This window comes from Bos grunniens, chromosome 29 (genome assembly GCF_055505025.1).
Source record: "Bos grunniens cultivar Pamir isolate PY7600 chromosome 29, Bosgru_T2T1.0, whole genome shotgun sequence".
Classification (NCBI taxonomy): domain Eukaryota; kingdom Metazoa; phylum Chordata; class Mammalia; order Artiodactyla; family Bovidae; genus Bos; species Bos grunniens.
This window is the reverse complement of record NC_141193.1, coordinates 23,849,328-23,871,388: the sequence shown is the minus strand read 5'-3', so window position 1 is coordinate 23,871,388 and position 22,061 is coordinate 23,849,328. Positions and strand designations below refer to the sequence as shown.

General features: G+C 38.1%; 2 protein-coding genes and 2 pseudogenes across 2 annotated transcripts; all 4 read right to left on the bottom strand.

Moving 5' to 3' along the window:
* Positions 1 to 713: 713 nt before the first annotated feature.
* Positions 714 to 1,712, bottom strand: LOC147342336 (olfactory receptor 8B3-like). The gene has a single exon (XM_086384042.1). The coding sequence runs from the start codon at positions 1,638 to 1,640 to the stop codon at positions 714 to 716; it is 927 nt and encodes a 308-aa protein (XP_086240168.1). The 5' UTR covers positions 1,641 to 1,712.
* A 5,064-nt stretch (positions 1,713 to 6,776) lies between these two features.
* Positions 6,777 to 7,725, bottom strand: LOC147342335 (olfactory receptor 8B3-like; annotated as a pseudogene).
* A 6,364-nt stretch (positions 7,726 to 14,089) lies between these two features.
* On the bottom strand, positions 14,090 to 15,026 carry LOC147342334 (olfactory receptor 8B3-like; annotated as a pseudogene).
* Positions 15,027 to 20,036: 5,010 nt separating this feature from the next.
* LOC147342333 (olfactory receptor 8B3-like) lies at positions 20,037 to 21,474 on the bottom strand. The gene has a single exon (XM_086385092.1). The coding sequence runs from the start codon at positions 20,961 to 20,963 to the stop codon at positions 20,037 to 20,039; it is 927 nt and encodes a 308-aa protein (XP_086241218.1). The 5' UTR covers positions 20,964 to 21,474.
* Between the last annotated feature and the right edge of the window lie 587 nt (positions 21,475 to 22,061).

Here is a 22,061-nt window from a genome sequence, read left to right as displayed (position 1 = left end):
AACTGTAAATAAAGCAACAACACTCTGAGTTATACTTTCCCATCCAGGCAGTGTATGTTTATAATCTGTTATGTGCAGGACTAGCTGTGAAAAAGTAAGAAAAATCTTTGTCAAGAAAGCAAAATGTGCGTTACTAACAAAAGCAAAATTGTTTATATTGAACAATCATTATGTAACCTTATATGTCAGGGATTAAATGAAATATATTCTTGCCCAAGGAAGACTGGAAGGAAGAGAAGAGAAAACATTGTCTGATTCCTGCTTCCAATGGCAGATGTCAGATAAGACAACCGTAAAGACACCACATCAACCTATTGTTCCCCAATTTGATCATCAGTAGACCAGTCTTCTATTTCAACAGGGAAAAAAGTTCAAGATGATTAAAAAAAAACAGATTTAATACATTTTTCTGAAGAGTATTAATAAATGGGAGAAAGTGAGGAAAGGAAATTGTGCTAGTGGTAAGAAAAGAGAGACGGGTTCTTTTTTTTTTTTTTTTTTTTTCAGTCCAGGTTCGATGCACGATACTGGATGCTTGGGGCTGGTGCACTGAGAGACCGATTCTTAAAAAGTGGAAATAAATTGTGAGATGATTCAGATACCCTTCCACACGGTGAAAAAGAAATAAGAAGATTGTCAATAAAGTTACTATGATTAAACACAGAAACTTTCCTGTGCCCAACTGCACGGGCAGATACTCTATCTATTCAAAATTATCTCCTACTCAGGGTTTTTCTCAGAGCAGTTTTCACATCTTTGTTTCTCAAACTATAGATTAAAGGGTTCATCACAGAAACCACATTGGTGTAAAAGACAGAAGAGATTTTTTCCTCATCCATAGACCCAGCAGCAGATGGTTTGAGATACATAAATGCACTTGATCCAAAGAACAGAGAAATAGCAGTGATGTGGGAACTGCAGGTGCTGAGGGCTTTGGACCTGCCTTCTGTGGACTTGATGTGGAGGATGTTGGTAAGGATGAGACAATAAGAGACAAAGATTGTGAAACTGGGCACAATGATGTTGATGCCCACCACAATGAAAACTACAAGCTCATTGACATAGGTACTTGTGCAGGAGAGCTGGAGCAAAGGGTGGACATCACAGAAATAATGGTTGATGGTGTTTGCATCACAGAAGGTCAGTCTCAGCATGCATCCAGTGTGAGCCATGGCACCAGAAAATGCCATCAAGTAGGAACCAAGCATAAGGCTGGAACACACTTTAGGGGACATGGTAGCATTATATAAGAGTGGCTTACAGATGGCCACATAGCGGTCATAGGCCATTGATGTCAGCACATAGATTTCAGAAATGACAAAGAAACAGAAGAAGTAGAGCTGAGCCATGCACCCCATGTAAGAAATAATATTCTTCTTTGATGTGAAGTTAATCAGCATTTTGGGTGTAAACACAGAAGAATAACATAGATCTATGAAGGACAAGTTAAACAGGAAAAAGTACATGGGAGTATGCAGATGTGAATTCAGTGCAATTAGGATTATCAATCCCAAATTTCCTAGCACAGTGACCATATATATTCCTAGAAACAGGAAGAAAAGAGGGAGTTGGAGATCTGGTTGGTCTGTTAATCCCAACAGAATGAATTCAGTCACGAAAGAGTTATTTCCAGGAGCCATTCTTCTCTAAGGGAATCTATGGATAGAAGAGAAAAGGGTTCCATTAGAGAACAACCCAGCCCTTCCACAGTGTCTCACCTATAAAAGAGCTCAGTTGTTTTTCTTGTTTAGTCACTAAGTTGTGTCCAGCTCTTTTGGGACCCCATGGACTGTAGCCCACAAGTTTCCTCTGTCCATGGAATTTCCCAGGCAAGAATACTGGAGTGGATTGCCATTTCATTTACCAGATGTTCTTCCCAACCCAGGGATAGAACCACATCTGCATTAGCAGGAGTGTTCTTTACCACTGAGCCCCAGGGAAGCCCAGCACAAGAATATACACACTGGGAATGTCTGAGACTGTACCAGCCTTGTCACATAGAATCTGACTTTACCATTATCACGATACAGAGTGATGTGAGCGTGCCCTTTCTTAGAGCTGTTATAAGCTAAATATAGAAAAGTACATCACAAACAGTCTACAGAGGGAAAGCCAGTCCTGTCATATGCAAGCATTCCTGCTGGAAAATCCAAGGGGAAGAGAGATGGAGTAGGATACAATTGTCCTATTGTCATCTCTACATTTCCTCATTTGAACTCTTCCCTCACCACTATAACTGGAGGCAGTGATCCTAGCAACCTGGCACTGGCTTCTAATGCAGGTTAGCTGTGATGTGATCCCAATGAAAAACATGCTTTCTAATCCAAAATGAAGGGCCCAGAATCTATGAGTTAAGTTACTGCACTTGTCACAGAGTAAAAAGCCATAAAGGTAGAAGAGTGAGAGTTGCACCTATTTAAAAGAAACTTCCTGACTGATATGTCCTTTGAGCCCCCTCGTGTCTCTGAACAGTCTCTGACCCCTCTCCAATAGATTCATTCACTAGTTTCACTTGGCTCCCAGAACTACACAGAAGGAGAAAGAATGGACCCTGGATTTTCATCTCAGAACAAGCAATAAGTATTGTAAATGGAATTCGGCATGTAAGATGAATTCAGAAACCCACCCTCCTTAGGGCAGAAAACCTCGGGGCTGGCTCCCTTGTCATTAGTCCTCACCTTGTTGGTACTGGAAATGTAATGTCAGGTTCTTGAGGCTTGATTCCTTTGACTCTAAAATGAGACAGCATTGACGTATACCCTCAAAAACTTTATGAACTACCATAATTTCTGTTTATTTTCAGTCCCCTCAACAAGTAGAGGAAAATAAAGCATTTTGTTATCACACTCACAACTTGATTAAACACAGAAGATTTAATATGAGTGTGGTGATGTCATGCACATGGTTTAAAACAGACTAGAGGTTTGCTCCAACAATTCCCCAGGGAGCAGATCGTATGAAAAAAAAAAAAAGAAGAAGGAATGTATATACATGGTTCATTATCTGCCTTTAGGTCCTTAGGGACTCACTCTTTTAACCATTTTCACTTTACTCTAGGGACTGAACATCCCTCAGGTGGATCAAAGTAAAATCCCGTCTCCCTCATTATCTTCACATCCGAAGGGAAAGCTACTCCATTTCCTCATTCCCTGTTTTGTCCGTTTCTTAAGTGAATGAGTTTTCTCCAAGGTCCTACTTTCAAGTTTCCTTATTTCTTTATCTAATTTTTTTCAAATGTTGAAATAACTCATTTCAGTTCTCTCTGTAGGGTATCTCTGAAATAATTTCCAATACTCTATGTCCCTTCTATGGGGACTTCCCTCATAGCTCAGTCGGTAAAGAGTCTGCCTGCAATGCAGAAGACCCTGGAGAAGGGAATGGCAACTCACTTCAGTATTCTTGCCTGGAGAATGCCATGGGCTACAGTCTATAAGGTTGCAAGAGTCGGACACGACTAAACATACAGCACAGATGTCCCTTCTATATTTTATATCTTTAATAAACACCTGAAATTTCTACCTGTCTCTCCTGTTGGGTCAATTTCTGTAAAATTTCAGTAACTGAAGTTATCAGTTTCTTATCATAGAAAATAGTAGGAGCTATTGAGCTAGACTGTTGTGAATCTTGCTTTCCTTATTCCACCATTACAAACTATAACACTTGTATTCTTTAGTTGCTCAGTCATTTTTTCTGCAATATTCTGACAGAATGACATCTAATATGAAAGAGCATTTACTTTTTCTAAAAATGAAAAATATTTAACTTCTATTTTGAGGTTTCTCAAATGGAAGACTTGTGAGCGCTGTAACACAATTTTGGCACCTCAAATAGTGGTAAAATGCAGAACAGATTGCATGCACTTCTGCAGTGCGTGTAACAGTTCCCAAATAGTGTAATTATTATTTACTTCTTTAGATACACTTCTTTATCGATAAGGAAAACAAGCTTATAAAAAGGGATAATATGTAAAAGAGAAAAAATATCTAACTAGGTCAACTATTTTGTATACCTATAGACTTTGGCATGTGAAAATTATATATGTTTGTATTGAGATCAGGGTCTGTGGTATGAGTGGTCATTTAAAACCATAAGTCAAGAATATAGCAAGGAGGAAAAAAAAAAAAGTAAGTCAATGCTGAACATCTAAAAATCTATACAAGCAAACATACCAGTGTTGCTAAATTCACAATATCTAACTCTTGAAATAAGATTAGAAAACATGTAAAATCAAAAATATTATTAAAATTACCTTTAAAAGTGTTGAAATTGTCGCAATTAAGGTTTATGAATTTTAGACTATTTTCCATATTTTCTCAAAAAAAAAAAAGAAATACAATAACCTATTCCAGAAAACACATTATTACAACTTGAGTTATCCACCAAATATTTCTTTCAAATTATCATAGTTCTAACTGCAAATTGATTTATGGTTTTATACCTTAAAATTCATAAGGAAGTAGCATATAGAAGCCAACAAAAGCAGGAGTGATTTTATTGTGTCAAGTTTACACCAAAGGAATATAGATTTGTGAGTTTAGCTTTTTTTAATATCAAAAGTTTCTGTTTTTATCCTATCCAGATAAATCCCATGATCTCTATAATATTTCTAGGGCTGTCCAGAAAAAGGAGACTAATTTTTATTAGTCTATATACTATATACTAAATAATACTAATTGTTAGGAGACTAATAAATATAGATTTAGTTTTCTATCATATTTTCTAGATTCCTTCTAATTTGAGCTTTAATTACTACTCACCATTTTATGTCATGAAAAATAGTCTTATTTGTACCTGTTTTTCCCCAGTTCTGATCATAGGTTATTCAACTTTGTTCACCTAATTCTACTACTGTATGGCCACTGTGTACTATAAGTTTAGAAAAAACTTTATGGACTGGATATATTTATTTCACCAAATGGAAGAGAATAAACTTCCAAACTAAAATGCAGGACCCAAGCCCCACAACCACGCTCCACAGGGAGCATCTTATTTATTGTGTTTGTTGATGCCCAGCCTCAGGAGAGGCTTCTGGGCTCCTTTCTCTCTCATGACCTGTTCTCTGAATTGCAAACACTTGCAAGCATTCCAAATCTATTTTGTTTTTTTTTTAATTTTGTAAAAGAAGGAACATTCTTACTTGACCAATCATCTCCCCAGTATACTGGCCCAAGAGGTATTATCTTTTCAATAAATAACTACAACAAAAAACGCCCTAACAAACTCTTCTTAAAAAAATAAAATAAAAGAGCAATACTCACCCTGAGAGAAATTCATGTACCACTGTGAAACAAAGCACAGTCAGCTTACAAGCTAGATAGTTTTTTCTGTGCCATGTTTATTTAAACAAAATTAATGAAATAAAATAGAAGCAAAGGATACTAAGGAGATTAGAAACTTGAAATCTGAACCCTAAATTTATTCTAGATTTTTTCATTAAAAACATATATGAATGTAAATAAATCATTGGCTACTCTGAGCTTTATTGCACTGTCCATATAATAAATATATTTTGACAAACCGTTGTGTGCAGGTAAAAAAAAATACTTTGTCAAAGGAAGTATAATGCAGTGTTTAAAGATGCAAAGTGTGTTATACTTAACAGTGTCCTGAGATCTTCTACTTCAGGAATTAAAGGTGTTATAATCTGGGGTCCCAAAGCATCAGACAAGACTGAGTGACTGACCCGAACTGAACTGAGTCTTGCTAAATGAAGCCTGGAAAGATGGAAAGAGGAGAAATTCTGAGATTTATGCTTCCAATGGCAATTGGCAGATAAGACATCCCCAGTGACATTACATCACATTAATGTTCCCTGATTTGATCATTTGATGGCCATCTTATATTTTCAGAGGGAAAGGGAAGTTCAAACTAATGGAGAAAAATGTTTTCTAGAAAACAATATAATAAACAAATAAAATGTATTATAACAAATAGTAACCTGTGCAAGCTCATTCACTAAGTCATATGTGTTTGTGACCTCATAGACAGTAGCCCTCTAGGGTCCTTTTTCCATGGGATGTCCCAAGCAGGAATGCAGGAGTGGGTTGCTGTTTCCTCCTCCAGAGGATCTTCCTGACCCAGGGATTGAAAATGCATCTCCTGCAATCTCAGGCATATTCTTTACCAATGAGCCAACTGGGAAGCCCATAAATAGTAAGTTCAGTTCAGTTTAGTCACTCAGTCATGTCGGACTCTTTGCAACCCCAGGGACTGCAGCATGCCAGGCTTCCTTGTCCATCACTAAGTCCTGGAGTTTACTCAAACTCATGTCCATTAAGTCGGTGATGCCACCCAACCATCTCATCCTCTGTCATCCCCGTCTTCTCCCACTTTCAATCTTTCCCAACATCAGGGTCTTTTTGAATGAGTCAGCTCTTTGCATCAGATGGCCATAAGTATTGGAGTTTCAGCTTCAACATTAGTCCTTCCAATGAAAACTCAGGACTGATCTCCTTTAGGATGGACTGGTTGGATCTCCTTGCAATCCAAGGGACTCTCAAGAGTCTTCTCCAACACCACAGTTATAAATAGCAAATAAGATAGTAAATTTCTTTTTAATAGTACTAATAAATCAAAATGTGTGAGAAAAGGAAATTATGCAAATGATGAATAAGGAGAGAAGTGCTCCTGTATGATAAGTATAAATAAGTTAAGTCTCAAATTTCTTCAATATGATAAAAATGAAATAGCATAAGAAGATGCTAATAAAATGATTATAATTGAAAAGAGAATCTTCCTATACTTTGAATATCTGCACAAAAAGACACTGTTTCTAATCAAAACTGAATTCCACTTACAGTTTTTCTCAGAGCTGTTTTCACATCTTTATTTCTAAAGCTGTAGATTAAGGGGTTCATCATAGCAACCACATTGGTGTAAAAGACAGAAGAGATTCTTCTATCATCCATAGACCCAGCAGAAGATGGTTTGAGAGACATAAATGACATTGACCCAAAGAACAGAGAAACAGCAATTATGTGCGAACTGCAGGTGCTTAGGGCTTTGGACCTGCCTTCCGTGGAGCTGATATGAAAGATGTTGGGGAAAATGAGACCATAAGAGACAAAGATGGCAATACTGGGCACAATTATATTGATGCCTGCCACAAAGAAAACTACAAGCTCATTGATGAAGGTACTTGTGCAGGAGAGCTGGAGCAGAGGGAGGATGTCACAGAAATAATGGTTGATGGTGTTTGCATCACAGAAGGTCAGTCTCAGCATGCATCCAGTGTGAGCCATGACACCAAAAAATGCCATCAAGTAGGAACCAAGCATAGGGTGGAACAAACTTTAGGGGACATCACAACATTATACAAGAGTGGGTTACAGATGGCCACATAGCGGTCATAGGCCATTGATGTCAGCACATAGATTTCAGAAATAACAACAACAACAACAACAAAAAAAACAGAAAAAGTACAGCTGAGCCATGCACCCCATGTAAGAAATAATATTCTTATTTGATAAGAAGTTAATCAGCATTTTGGGTGTAAACACAGAAGAATAACAGAGGTCTATGAAGGACAAGTTAAAGAGGAAAAAGTACATGGGGGTGTATAGATGTGAATTTAGCAAAATTAAAATTATCAAACCCAAATTCCCCATCACAGTGACTGTATACATTCCTAGGAACAGGAAGAACAAGGGGAGCTGGAGATCTGGTTGGTCTGTTAATCCCATCAAAAATGAATTGAGTCACAAAAGACCCATTTCCTGGAGCCATTCTTCTCTAAAGGAATCTGTGGATAGAAGAAAGGGTCCATTAGAGAACAACTCAGTTCATTCAGTGCCCCATTCTCCAAAACAGAATACACACTGTGAATGCCTGACACTATCCTGACCTGGTCCCATACAGTTTGCCTTTTCCATTATCAGGATATAGAGTGATGTGGACTCTCTTAACTAGAGTTTTTATAAGCTAAATTTAGCAAAGGATATCACAGTCACACTAGAGAGAGAAGGCAAGAGCTGCCATATGCAAATATACTTTCTGGAAAAACCCAGGGAAAAGAAGGATGGACAAGGATGCAACTCTTCTACTCTCTTCTTAACATTCCCTCATTCCTGTGAACTCTTCTCTCACCAGTACAACTGGAGGCAGCGACCCTAGCAACCTAGCACTGGCTTCTCATGCAGATAGACCTTATGTGGCAGGAACCAAGAACACTGTTTCTAAACCAAGATGAGGGGACCTGAGTCTAGGAGAATTGTTACCAACCTTGTCACAGAGTAAAAATCATAAAGGAAGAAGAGTGAGAGATCTACCTATTTAGAGGAAACTTCCTGACTGATATGTCTTTGAGCCCCTCTAATATTCTCTGATTCCTCTCCAATAGATGCTTCCAGTAGTTTTATTCGAGTCTCAGCTGCACAAAATGAGAAAGAATGGATATATAATAGGTCCCTGGACTTTGATCACAAAACAAGGAACAAGTATTGTAAATTAAACTCAGAAACTCACCCAACCTTTATCTTAAAACTGCAGGACTGTCTCCCTTACCCTATGTCTTTACCTTGTTGATTCTGAAAATGTTATTTCACATTCTCCAGGCTTGATCCATTTGATTTAGGGAGAGAAGCTAGACATTAATTCACCTATGCCCTGGAAGCATTCTGAGCTTCTATAATTTCTGATATTTTCAGTGTTCTCATGTGACAGAAGAAAGATAATCCTTTCATTATCATCCCTGCTACTTGATTAGACACAGATTTAATGTGAGTGTAATGATGTAATGCACTTAGTGAAAAACAGGTTAGAAGCTTGCTTGGTCTCCTCCCCAGGGTGTAGATTATATGTACAATATGAAATAAGGAAATTATGGATCCCGGTTCTTGATCTGTCTTTAGCTTCTTAGGGACTCATTCTTAGTCATTTTTGTTTTACTCTGGGGACTGTACATCCCTCAGGTAGATCCAAAGTGAATTCCCATCTCCTTATTACCTACACCTCTGAGGGGAAAGCTACTACATTGTCAAATTCCCCCCTTATTCACATTTACTAAATGGACCTATTTCCAGAAAAGACCTACTTTCAGGTTTATTTCTTTATCTGAATACATCAAATGTTGCAGCAACTCATTACAGTTGTTCTCTTTCTGAGATGTCTGTGAAAAAATATGCAATATAGTATATCCCTTCTATAGTTTATACTTTTAACATATTCCTGAAATTTCTACCAGACTCTCCTCCTGCCTAATTTTCTGTAACATTTCAGTAACTGAAGTTGTCAATTCTTCTCATCACAGAGAAGTGTATAGTTATAGAGTTAAAGTGCTGTGAATCCTACCTTCCTTCTTCCACTTTTACACACTATAGCACTTTGGACAAGTTATTGAATCTCTTGGTTCTCCTATGTAAAATAAGGAATGTAAAAATAGCTTCTCTTTCATTAAGATGTTGTGTTAATCAAATGAAAAAAAAAAAAAAAAACTAAGTAAAATGGTTGGACCAGTATTGGCATATGAGAGTCAATAAACGTCAGCTGTTATTACTAATTTTCTCATAAATTTCAGTAGATTCTCTTTCATAATACTCATTAGACTTTTCCTCTTTATTTTGTGCTTTTCTATAAACTGTATATTCTATAAGAATACACATTTATTCTATCTTGTTAACTATTTGGATCCTGAAACTAAAAACAATGCCAAGTACACAGAAAGAATTCAATGAATACTTCTGAAACTCATCGTATTTTCATCTAAGAGCTTTTGGAATACATTCAAAACTTCTCTTATGCTAAACCACAACACCTACAACCACAATGACCTGCACCCACCTGTCCCCAGCCACCACACAACTTCTGGCTTTATGATTAAACTGAACCAGTGTAATGTTGAGCTATTGAGGCTCCTAACGATTGTGTTCACATTTTGCCACATATTTACTCTTATTTGGTCATGAATAATGCTGCTAGAATAAAGTCTGAAATCGGAGCTGTCCTCCTCCCTAGTTCAAGAACTTTCAGTGCTTCTCCATTACCCACTTGGAAATTGAAGCAATGTAGTAAAAACATAATTCTCAAAACTATGATTAAGGCTTGGTTAAAATTAAAGAAGAAATTGAGTCAGAGTTAACTTTGATGAGAAGCCATGAAAGTACCATTCTGATTGATCGAAGTATCTGGCACACTTTATTTTTTGTTGTTGTTGTTTTTTTAATTTTATTTTTTAAATTTACAATATTGTATTGGTTTTGCCATATATCAACATGAATCTGCCACAGGTATACATGTGTTCCCCATCCTGAACCCTCCTCCCACCTCCCTCCCCGTACTATCCCTCTGGGTCATCCCAGTGCACCAGCCCCAAGCATCCAGTATCATGCATCGAACCTGGACTGACAACTCATTTCATATATGGTACAAAACTTTAACTTTCTCAAAAACATATAAAAGAAAGTAAGAGAATGTTTACTTTTCAAAGACCACTCAATTTTCTTGGGAGATTCAACCCATTTTAGAAATATTTGTGTTTTTGTGTGAAAAATAAACCTACATGGGTCTATCTTTAAACACACTACTTATATTGAGTTGAAGGAGGAAGAAGAATATCATTCTATGATAGTAGAGTGTTCTCTTATTGATAGAAAAGCATCAGATACTCAAAAATATGTCTTCAAAATGCCCCCCAAAAAGAGGTCATCCACAAACAAAATAATGACTTGTGTAGCTATGACAATTATATAATTGTTTGTTTGTAGTGGGGTAAAACTTAAAATGGAGATGGAAGAAACTGCTAAACACTGAATTTCTGATGAATGAAAATTAAAATAATGCCATGTGAAATTTAAAATGTAGGCTTCTTTGAAACATCTTCGTAGCTCTCTAGCTCTTGTTTAGAATCTTCCCAATATATTGTATAATATTTAAAATCACTAGTCTAGCTAATTATTTAAGAAAATGTATATTAAGGATGCAACCTTTTGGAAAAGAATCCAATTTCATACCAATTTAGAAAGAGCTCTGTCCTGGTTGATGGGCATAGGAGAAACCCAGGGCTTACAAGTTTGACTCCAAGATTGAACACCTTCGGCAGAACTGTAACTTTCCTCAAAACCTGTCGGTGCCAATCACATAACTCAAGAAAGGAAGAAATACAAGGATATCAAACTGGTCAATCCTAAAGGAACTCAATCCTGAATTTTCACTGGGAGGACTGATGCTGAAGCTGAAGCACCAACACTTCGGCCACCTGATGAGAAGAAATTAGTCATTAGAAAAGACGCTGATTCTGGGAAAGACTGAAGGCAGGAGCAGAAGGGGATGACAGAGGATGTGAGGTTGGATGGCATCACCGAACAGATGCACATGATTTTGAACAAGCTCCCAGAGTTGGTGATGGGCAGGGAAGCTTGGTGTGCTGCAGCCCATGGGATTGCAAAGAGTCAGACACTACTGAGTGACTGAACTGAGCATTTAAGATATTCTGGCTTGATTCCCCCTCTACTTAAAAGAAGTGATGAATATTATTAACAATATCTTAGGAAATGATTACAGCATCACTGATAACAGCATATTGAAGATTTTTAGGTAGCACATCTTTGCTTTCAAAAAATAATCTAACATTCTTGTTGTAACTTGCTTTATTCTCCAAATATTTCTTCCACATTGTCATTATTCTCCCAGCTGTAATTTGATGTTTCTGTACCTAAAATTCCACATGAATGTAGCACACAGAAGCCAACAAAACCAGAAATAATCTATTTGTTCAAAGGTCATCTAGTCCTGTTGGTTTAATGTTTTAAATCATAAATAACTTAAGCTTTCATCTGATATAGAGAAATTCTATAATCTCAATAGTATCTAGGTTCTTGAACAAGGAGTGAGTCTGTAGGTAAAGGTTTTCATTATCCAACAGTTTTTTGGGTAAATTACTTCTTCCTTTCTTAATGCAATTACTCCTCACGATTTATCTCCTGTAACTGATGCCTTCTCTCTATTCACATCCCCAAATGAAATCACAGCTCTTCCACTTTCATTCTCCAAAACACTAACCAAGTGTGCTCATTATGCAAATAGTTTTATCAAAGATTTATGAATAGTGAAATATGCAAAACATGAAACAGTTTCAGAGTGAAAGTGAAAGTTACTCAGTCATGTCTGATTCTTTGTGACCCCAGGGACTATACAATGCATGGAATTCTCCAGGCCAGAACTGTGGAGTGGGTTCCCTACTCCAGGGTATCTTCCCAACCCAGGGATCAACCCAGATCTCCTGCATTGCAGGCAGATTCTTTACCAACTCAGCCACAAGAGAAGCCTGAGTCTCTAAATCTCATGACCACATCCCACACTGGGACATCTTATTTATCGACCATATGCCTCCTTGAGTCCTGACAGAATTACATGTTTCTGAGCATCCTTACTACTCGTGTCCTGCTCTCTGAAGTACAAACACTTGCAAGCATTCCAAATTCATGTTTTTAATTTTGCAAAAATAGTAATTTCCCTTTTTGAGCAAATCATCTCTATAATATATGAGCTTAAAAGGCTTTCTGACAACAACAGCAAAAGACAATCAAAATGTTTTGCTAAAAAGAAAAGAAAGTAATACCGAGTTTGAGAAAGATTCATATGTCATTCTGAGACACAGGAGAGTCAACTTTAAATCAGGAATGCTTTCTTATATTTCATGCTCACTGAAATAGAATAACATAATCAAGAGTATGTAGAGTATACTGAAGAATAATACACTTGAAGTCAGAATGATAACAAGTTAGTTTACAATTTTTTTTTCTACACCCATGGCGGATGCATGTTGATGTATGGCAAAACCAATACAATATTGTAAAGTAAAAAAATAATAATAATGATGATGATAATAATAGAATAAAAAAAAAACCCACCTAAAAAAAAAAAATAAAGTTGTGTGACTTTAAGTAAATCATTATCCAGTCTTGGCTTCACTTTCCCACCCATGCAAAACATGAATTTTGATGATTGGCTATGTGTCAATTTGACTTACAAAGGTGAAAAATAAACTCTTTGCCAAAAGAAGCTTAACACTAAATGTTTACAGATGAGAAATGGATATCTTTGAGACTCTTAGAACCAACAATCTAAAGAAGGTATTTAAAGAGGGTATATTATTGCCATGTGAAATATGGAAGATAAGAGTAGAAAGAGTATCTTATTTATCATTCTTATTGCAAGTTGATAAATAAAAACAACCCTAGTGATATGTTTTCAACCTAGTGTTATGCAATTCCTTATGTGGAGAATATTCATCTTTTCCCAGTATAAAAATAAATTCAAAATGATAATGAAAAGAGATAATATATTCATTATTTAATATTATTACTATTCAAGAAAAAGAGATGATATGTATTTTGAAAACAGTGAGAGAAATACATAAAAATGGAAATAAATTACTCAAACAGGACTCAAATTTCTTTTTTTCTAAATATAAATTTATTTATTTTAACTGGAGGTTAATTACTTTACAGTATTGTATTGGTTTTGCCATACATCAACATGAATCCACCACAGGTATACATGTGTTCCCCATCCTGAACCCCCCTCCTTCCTCCCTCCCCGTACCATCCCTCTGGGTCATCCCAGTGCATCAGCCCCAAACATCCAGTATCATGCATCTAACCTGGATTGGCAATTTGTTTCATATATATTATACATGTTTCAATGCCATTCTCCCAAATCATCCCACCCTCTCCCTCTCCCACAGAGTCCAAAAGACTGTTCTATACATCTGTGTCTCTTTCGCTGTCTCACATACAGGGTTATTGTTACCATCTTTCTAAATTCCATATATATGTTTTAGTATACGGTATTGGTGTTTTTCTTTCTGGCTTACTTCACTCTGTATAATCAGCTCCAGTTTCACCACCTCATTAGAACTGATTCAAATGCATTCTTTTTAATGGCTGAGTAATACTCCACTGTGTATATATACCAGAGCTTTCTTATCCATTGATCTGCTGATGGACATCTAGATTGTTTCCATGTCCTGGCTCAAATTTCTCTAAGATACTAGATATAAAAAGATAATAAAAAATATGGCGAGAAGGTTGTCACTAATATTAAACACTCAACATCTCACTGTCCTATAATTCATGCACACAGACAGTTCTAATCAAAACTGTCTCCTACTTAAGGTTTTTCTCAGAGTACGTTTTAACATATTTGTTCCTCAGGCTGTCGATTAATGGGTTCATCATGGGAATCATATTGGTATAAAAGACAGAAGAGATTTTCCCTTCATCCACAGACACAGCAGAAGGTGGTTTGAGATACATAAATACCCCTGATCCAAAGAAGCGAGAAACAGCAAAGACGTGCGAACTGCAGGTGCTGAAGGCTTTGGACCTGCCCTCTGTGGAGACAATGTAGAAGACGTTGGTGAGGATGAGACCATAAGAAACAAAGATGGTGAGACTCGGCACAATGATATTGATGCCTCCCATAATGAACACTTCCAGCTCACTGACATAGGTACTTGTACAGGAGATCCTGAGCAGAGAGGATCTCACAGAAATAATGGTAGATGGTGTTTGCAATCATAGAAGGTCAGTCTCAGCATGCATCCAGTGTGAGCCATGGCACCAGAGAATGCCATCAAGTAGGAACCAAGCATAAGGCTGGAACATACTTTAGGGGACATAACAACATTATGCAAAAGTGACTTACAGATGGCCACATAGTGGTCATAGGCTATTGATGTCACCACATAGCATTCAGGGATGACAAGAAAACAAAGAAGTAAAGCTGTGTCATGCACCCCATATAAGAAATAATATTCTTCTTTGATTAAAAAAAAAGTTAATCAGTATTTTGGGTATAAATACAGAAGAATAACAGAGGTCTATGAAAGACAAATTAAATAGGAAAATGTACATGAGGGCGTGTAGGCGTGAATTCAGTGCAATTAGCATTATCAATCCCAAATTTCCCAGCACAGTGACCATGTACATTCCTAGGAACAGGAAGAATAGAGGGAGCTGGAGATCTGATTGGTTTGTTAATCCCAATAGAATGAATTTGGTCACAAAAGAGCCATTTCTAGGAGCCATTCCTCTCTAAGGTGATCTGTGAGCACAGAAGAAAAAGGTTACATAGAGAACAATGACTCAATTTTCACACAGTATCTTCTCTCACAAGTGTGGTGTTTGGGCTGGAAATATCTGAGAGTAGCCCACCCTGGACTCACAGAATTGTCTTACCTACTATCTCATGGAACTGTGTTACCATTATCATGAAATGGAATTTTTGCTTTTTTCACTTCTGATGTGATCACCAACCTAGAGAAAGACATCCTGAAATGCAAAGTCAAGCGGGCCTTAGGAAGCATCACTATGAACAAAGCTAGTAGAGGTGATGGAATTCCAGTTGAGCTATTTCAAATCCCAAAAGATGATGCTGTGAAAGTGCTGCACTCAATATGCCAGCAAATTTGGAAAACTCAGCAGTGGTCACAGGACTGGAAAAGGTCAGTTTTCATTCCAATCCCAAAGAAAGGCAATGCCAAATAATGTTCAAACTACCGTGCAATTGCACTCATCTCACAGGTTAGCAAAGTAATGCTTAAAATTCTCCAAGCCAGGCTTCAACAGTACGTGAACCACAAACTTACAGATGTCCAAGTTGAATTTAGAAAAGTCAGAGGATGCAGAGATCAAATTGCCGACATCTGCTGGATCATTATAAAAGCAAGACAGTTCCAGAAAACATCTACTTTCCTTTATTGACTAAGCCAAATCTTTTGACTGGGTGGATAACAACAAACATGGAAAAATTCTGAAAAAGACGGTACTACCACACCACTTGCCCTGCCTCTTAAGAAATCTGTATGCAGGTCCAGAAGCAACAGTTAGAACTGGACATGGGATGACAGGCTGGTTTTAAATAGAGAAAGAAGTATGCCAAGGCTATATATTGTCACCCTGCTTATTTAACTTATATGCAGAGTACATCATGAGAAACGCTGGGATGGATGAAGCACAAGCTGGAATCAAGATTGCTGGGAGAAATCTCAATAACCTTCAGATATGCACATGACACCATCCTTATGACAGAAAGTGAAGAAGAGCTAAAGAGCCTCTTGATGAAAGTGAAAGATGAGAGTGAAAAAGTTGGCTTGAGGCTCAACATTCAGAAAACAAGATCATGGCATCTGGTCCCATCACTTCACAGCAAATAGATGGGGATACAGTGGAAACAGTGAGAGACTTTTTTTTTTTTTTTTTGGACTCCAAAATCACTGCAGGTGGTGATCGCAGTAATGAAATTAAAAGACACTTGCTCCTTGGAAGAAAAGTTATGACCTACTTAGACAACATATTAAAAAGCAGAGACATTACATCACTGACAAAGGTCTGTCTAATCAAAGCTATCGTTTTTCCAGTAGTCATGTATGGATGTGAGAGTTGGACTATAAAGAAAGCTGAGCGCCAAAGAATTGATGCTTTTGAACTGTGGTGTTGGAGAAGAGTCTTGAGAGTCCCTTGGACTGCAAGGAGATCCAACCAGTCCATTCTAAAGGAGATCAGTCCTGAATATTCATTGGAAGGATTGATGCTGAAGCTGATACTCCAATACTTTGGCCACCTGATGCCAAGAAGAGACTCACTGGAAAAGACCCTGATGCTGGGAAAGATTGAAGGCAGGAGGAGAAGGGAACGACAGAGGATGAGATGGCTGGATGGCATCATGGACTCAATGGATATGAGTTTGAGTAAACTCTGGGAGTTGGTGATGGACAGGGAGGCCTGGTATGCTGCAGTCCATCGGGTCACAAAGAGTGACTGAAATGAACTGAACTGGGTCTTTGTAAACTAAGTAGAAAGAGTATCAAAACTTAGCTTACAGAAGGAAGGAAACCACTGCCCAGTGCAGACTTGACTGCATAGGGAAAAAAAAACAAGGAATGGATAAAAGAGGGGTTTGGACCAGGATTGACTCACTCTTCCCACATCTCAATTTTTTTCTAGTCACTTGAAGTCTCCCCTCACCAGTAAGACTGTAGGCAAAGACCTAACACTTAGGTGCTGGTCTCTAAAGGAGATTAGACCTGGTGGGGTGAGAACAAAGAAAATTGTTCCACTAACACTAAATGGCCAGAGTCTATGAGAGGTTAACTCTTCACCCCACATCACGGAGTAAAAGTTGTAACTATAGATGAGTGAGATTTCCATCCATGGAGAGGGGACTTACTGACTGTCTAATGAATACTTTTAGGCCCCTAGTATCTCTGAGCATTCACTGATTCGTGCATTGAATAAGTTTTGTGTGAGCCTCGGGAAGGAAAATTGGGAAATAAATTGTCATATCTTAGATCCTTGGACTTCCATTTGAAACAAGAAGGACACGAATAAACAGAATTCAGAAACTCACCTTCCTTTCTCTAGAAAACCTCAGGGCTTTCTTATCATTGGTTTTACCTTCTGGTCTTAGTAGGGCAACTACAGGTTCTGAAGTTTGGTTCCATTGATTCTAAGAGAATGCAGCCAACATGTATTATTTGATTTGACTTCAAAATCTTTTAGAAATATAGATCACAATTTCTGTTTATGCCTTTCAGTCCACTCAAGCAGCAGAGAAAAACAAACATTCTTCATTATTATTATTTTCGTCACTTGGTAAGTCACAGAAGACTTAGTGTAATATAATGCACAAGAGAAGACTCTACACATGGAAATCACCAATGGTTAACACCAAAATCAGATTGATTATATTCTTTGCAGCCAAAGATGGAGAAGCTCTATACAGACCGGGAGCTGACTGTGGCTCAGATCATGAGTTCCTTATTGCCAAATTCAGACTTAAATTGAAGAAAGTAGGGAAAACCACTAGACCATTCAGGTATGACCTAAATCAAATCCCTTATGATTATACAGTGGAGGTGAGAAATAGATTTAAGGGACTAGATCTGATAGATAGAGTGCCTGATGAACTATGGACTGAGGTTTGTGACATTGTACAGGAGACAGAGATCAAGACCATCCCCATGGAAAAGAAATACGAAAAAGCAAAATGGCTGTCTGGGGAGGCCTTACAAATAACTGTGAAAAGAAGAGAAGCAAAAAGAAAAGGAGAAAAGGAAAGATATGAGCATATGAATGCAGTGTTCCAAAGAATAACAAAAAGAGATAAGACAGCCTTCCTCAGCGATCAATGCAAAGAAATAGAGGAAAACAACAGAATGGGAAAGACTAGAGAGCTCTTCAAGAAAATTAGAGATACCAAGGGGACATTTCATGCAAAGATGGGCTCAGTAAAGGACAGAAATAGTATGGACCTAACAGAAGCAGAAGATATTAAGAAGAGATGGCAAGAATACACAGAAGAACTGTACAAAAAAGATCTTTACCACCAAGATAATCACGATGGTATGCTCACTCACCTAGAGCCAAACATCCTGGAATGTGAAGTCCAGTGGGCCTTAGAAAGCATCACTACAAACAAAGCTAGTGGAGGTGATGGAAATCCAGTTGAGCTATTTCAAATCCTGAAAGATGATGCTGTAAATTGGCTGCACTCAATATGCCAGCAAATTTGGAAAACTCAGCAGTGGCCACCAGACTGGAAAAGGTCAGTTTTCATTCCAATCCCAAAGAAAGGCAACGCCAAAGAATGCTCAAACTACCGCACAATTGCACTCATCTCAGATGCTAGTAAAGTAATGCTCAAAATTCTCCAAGCCAGGCTTCAGCAATACGTGAACTGCGAAGTTCCAGATGTTCAAGCTGGTTTTAGAAAAGGCAGAGGAACCAGAGATCAAATTGCCAACATCCACTGGATCATGGAAAAAGCAAGAGAGTTCCAGAAAAACATCTATTTCTGCTTTATTGACTATGCCAAAGCCTTTGACTGTGTGGATCACAAGAAACTGGAAAATTCTGAAAGAGATGGGAATACCAGACCACCGGACCTGCCTCTTGAGAAACCTATATGCAAGCCAGGAAGCAACAGTTAGAACTGGACATGGAACAACAGACTGGTTCCAAATAGGAAAAGGAGTACGTCAAGGCTGTATACTGTCACCCTGCATATTTAACATATATGCAGAATAACTTATATGCAGACTACATCATGAGAAACGCTGGACTGGAAGAAGCACAAGCTGGAATCAAGATTGCCGGGAGAAATATCAATAACCTCAGATACGCAGATGACACCACACTTATGGCAGAAAATGAAGAGGAACTAAAAAGCCTTTGATGAAAGTGAAAGAGGAGAGTGAAAAAGTTGGCTTAAAGCTCAACATTCAGAAAACGAAGATCATGGATCTGGTCCCATCACTTCATGGGAAATAGATGGGGAAACAGTGGAAACAGTGTCAGAATTTATTTATTTATTTTTTGGCTCCAAAATCACTGCAGATGGTGACTGCAGCCATGAAATTAAAAGACGCTTACTCCTTGGAAGGAAAGTTATGACCAACCTAGATAGCATATTCAAAAGCAGAGGTATTACTTTGCCAGCAAAGGTCCGTCTAGTCAAGGCTATGGTTTATCCTGTGGTTATGTATGGATGTGAGAGTTGGACTGTGAAGAAAGCTGAGTGCCAAAGAATTGATGCTTTTGAAGTGTGGTGTTGGAGAAGACTCTTGAGAGTCCCTTGGACTGCAAGGAGATCCAACCAGTCCATTCTGAAAGAAATCAGCCCTGGGATTTCTTTCAAAGGAATGATGCTAAAGCTGAAACTCCAGTACTTTGGCCACTTCATGTGAAGAGTAGACTCATTGGAAAAGACTCTGATGCTGGGAGGGATTGGGGACAGGAGGAAAAGGGGACGACAGAGGATAAGACGGCTAGATGGCATCACCGACTTGATGGATGTTGGTTTGGGTGAACTCCGGGAGTTGGTGACGGACAGGGATGCCTGGTGTGCTGCAATTCATGGGGTCACAAAGAGTCAGATACGACTGAGTGAATGAACTGAACTGAACTGAAAGACTCAAATTTCCTTTACCAGGTTAAGGAAAAAATAGGATCAGAAAGGTGCAACAAATTATATATAATTGAAGCACAGAATCTCATTGTCATATAACCCACTGCACAGACAGATACTCTTGATCAAAACTATCTCTTATTCAGGGTTTTTTTCAGAGCAAGCTTAACATCTTTGTTCCTCAAGCTATAAATTAAAGGGTTCAGCAAGGGAACGGTATTAGTATAAAAGACAGAAGAAATTTTCCCCTCATCCTTGGACCCAGCAGAAGATGGTTTGAGATACACAAATGCACCTGACCCAAAGAACAAGGAAACAGCAATTATGTGGGAACTGCAGGTGCTAAGGGCCTTGGATCTTCCTTCCATTGACTTGATGTGAAGGATGCTGGAAAAGATGAGACCATAAGAGACAAAGATGGTGAGACTGGGCACAATGATATTGATGCCCACCACAATGAAAATTACCAGTTCATTGACGTGGGTACTTGTGCAGGAGAGTTGGAGAAGAGGGAGCATGTCACAGAAAAAATGGTTGATGATGTTTGCATCACAGAAAGTCAGTGTCAGCATGTTTCCAGTGTGAGCCATGGCACCAGAAAATGCCATTAAGTAAGAACCAAGGACAAGGCTGGAACACACTTTAGGGGATATGACAACATTATACAAAAGTGGGTTACAGATGGCCACATAGCGATCATAGGCCATTGATGTCAGCACATAGATTTCAGAAATAGCAAAAAAGCACAAAAAGTAAAGCTGGGTCATGCACCCCACGTAAGAAATAATATTACTCTTTGATATAAAGGTAACCAGCATTTTTGGTGTAAACACAGAAGAATAACAGAAATCTATAAAGGATAAGTTAAAGAGGAAAAAGTACATGGGGGTGTGTAGATGTGAATTCATCCCAATTAAAGTTGTCATGCCCAAGTTTCCCAATACAGTGACTGTATATATTACTAGGAACAGGAAGAACAAGGGGAGTTGGAGATCTGGTTGGTCTGTTAATCCCAACAGAAGGAATTCAGTCACAAATGAACCATTTCCAGAAGCCATTCTTCTCTAAGAGAATCTGTGGACAGAAGAGAAAGAATTATACAGAGAAAAATTCAACTTCCCCACAACATCTGTTCTCCAAAGAATGTTGTATGCATTGGCAAGATCTGAGACCTGACCAATGTGGACCATAGTCTATTTTACCATTATCATGAAACTGAGTGACTTGGCCATTCTTTCATTAGTCTTTATAAGCTGTATGAGTAAAAACTATCAGAACTTAGCCTGTAGCATGAAGCACTTTGGTTCCATATGCAAACATGACTGCTGTAAAAACCACAGGATTGTGGAGAAGTTTGGATCAGGACATAGTCACCCTTCTGTCTTTCATCAATTCTTCTTTCACATGACCCTTTTCTTCACAGTAAAATTGGAGGCAGCAACCCCACCAACCTGGTACTGACCAACACAGATTAGACTTTGTGGAGTAAGAATCAAGTAGATTTTCTAAACCAAAACTAAGGGACCAGAATCTAGGAGGGATTAAGTTACTGGTCCATGTCACAAAATAAAAAAACACAAATATAGAAGAGTGAGGTGTCCTTTGATGGAACTAATTGAGATAACACATTCTCTGAACGAAATAATGTCTTTAAACTTTCCCGACACCCTTCCTTTAACATATTCTTCTGCCAGTTTCACTGAATCCCAGGGCTACAAAAATAAAAGTCATCTATCTTAGCTCCCTGAACATCCATCACAAAAGGAGGGCATTAATATCAGTGGGATTCAGAAACTCACCTTTCTTAGGCCATCAACCTTGCTATTTCCTTAATCTGATTTTTTACCCCCATGTCTTGGAAGAGCACTTCAGGCTCTGAGGCTTTATTTCCTTCGTTTCTAAGAGGATGCAGCCTACACTTAATGTCTGATATACCCCATAAAATTTTCAGAACTACAGCTCATAATTTTTGAGCAAATTGAGTTTTTATAATTATCATCTTTGCCAGTTGGTAAGTCACAGAAGATTTAATGTGAGTGTAATGATGTCATACACTCAGTTATCCCAGGGCAGAAGCTTGCTCAGACACTTCCCCAAGGAAACATTCTAAATGTAATAGGGACCTGAGGGGATTTTATTTACAAATATGACCATTT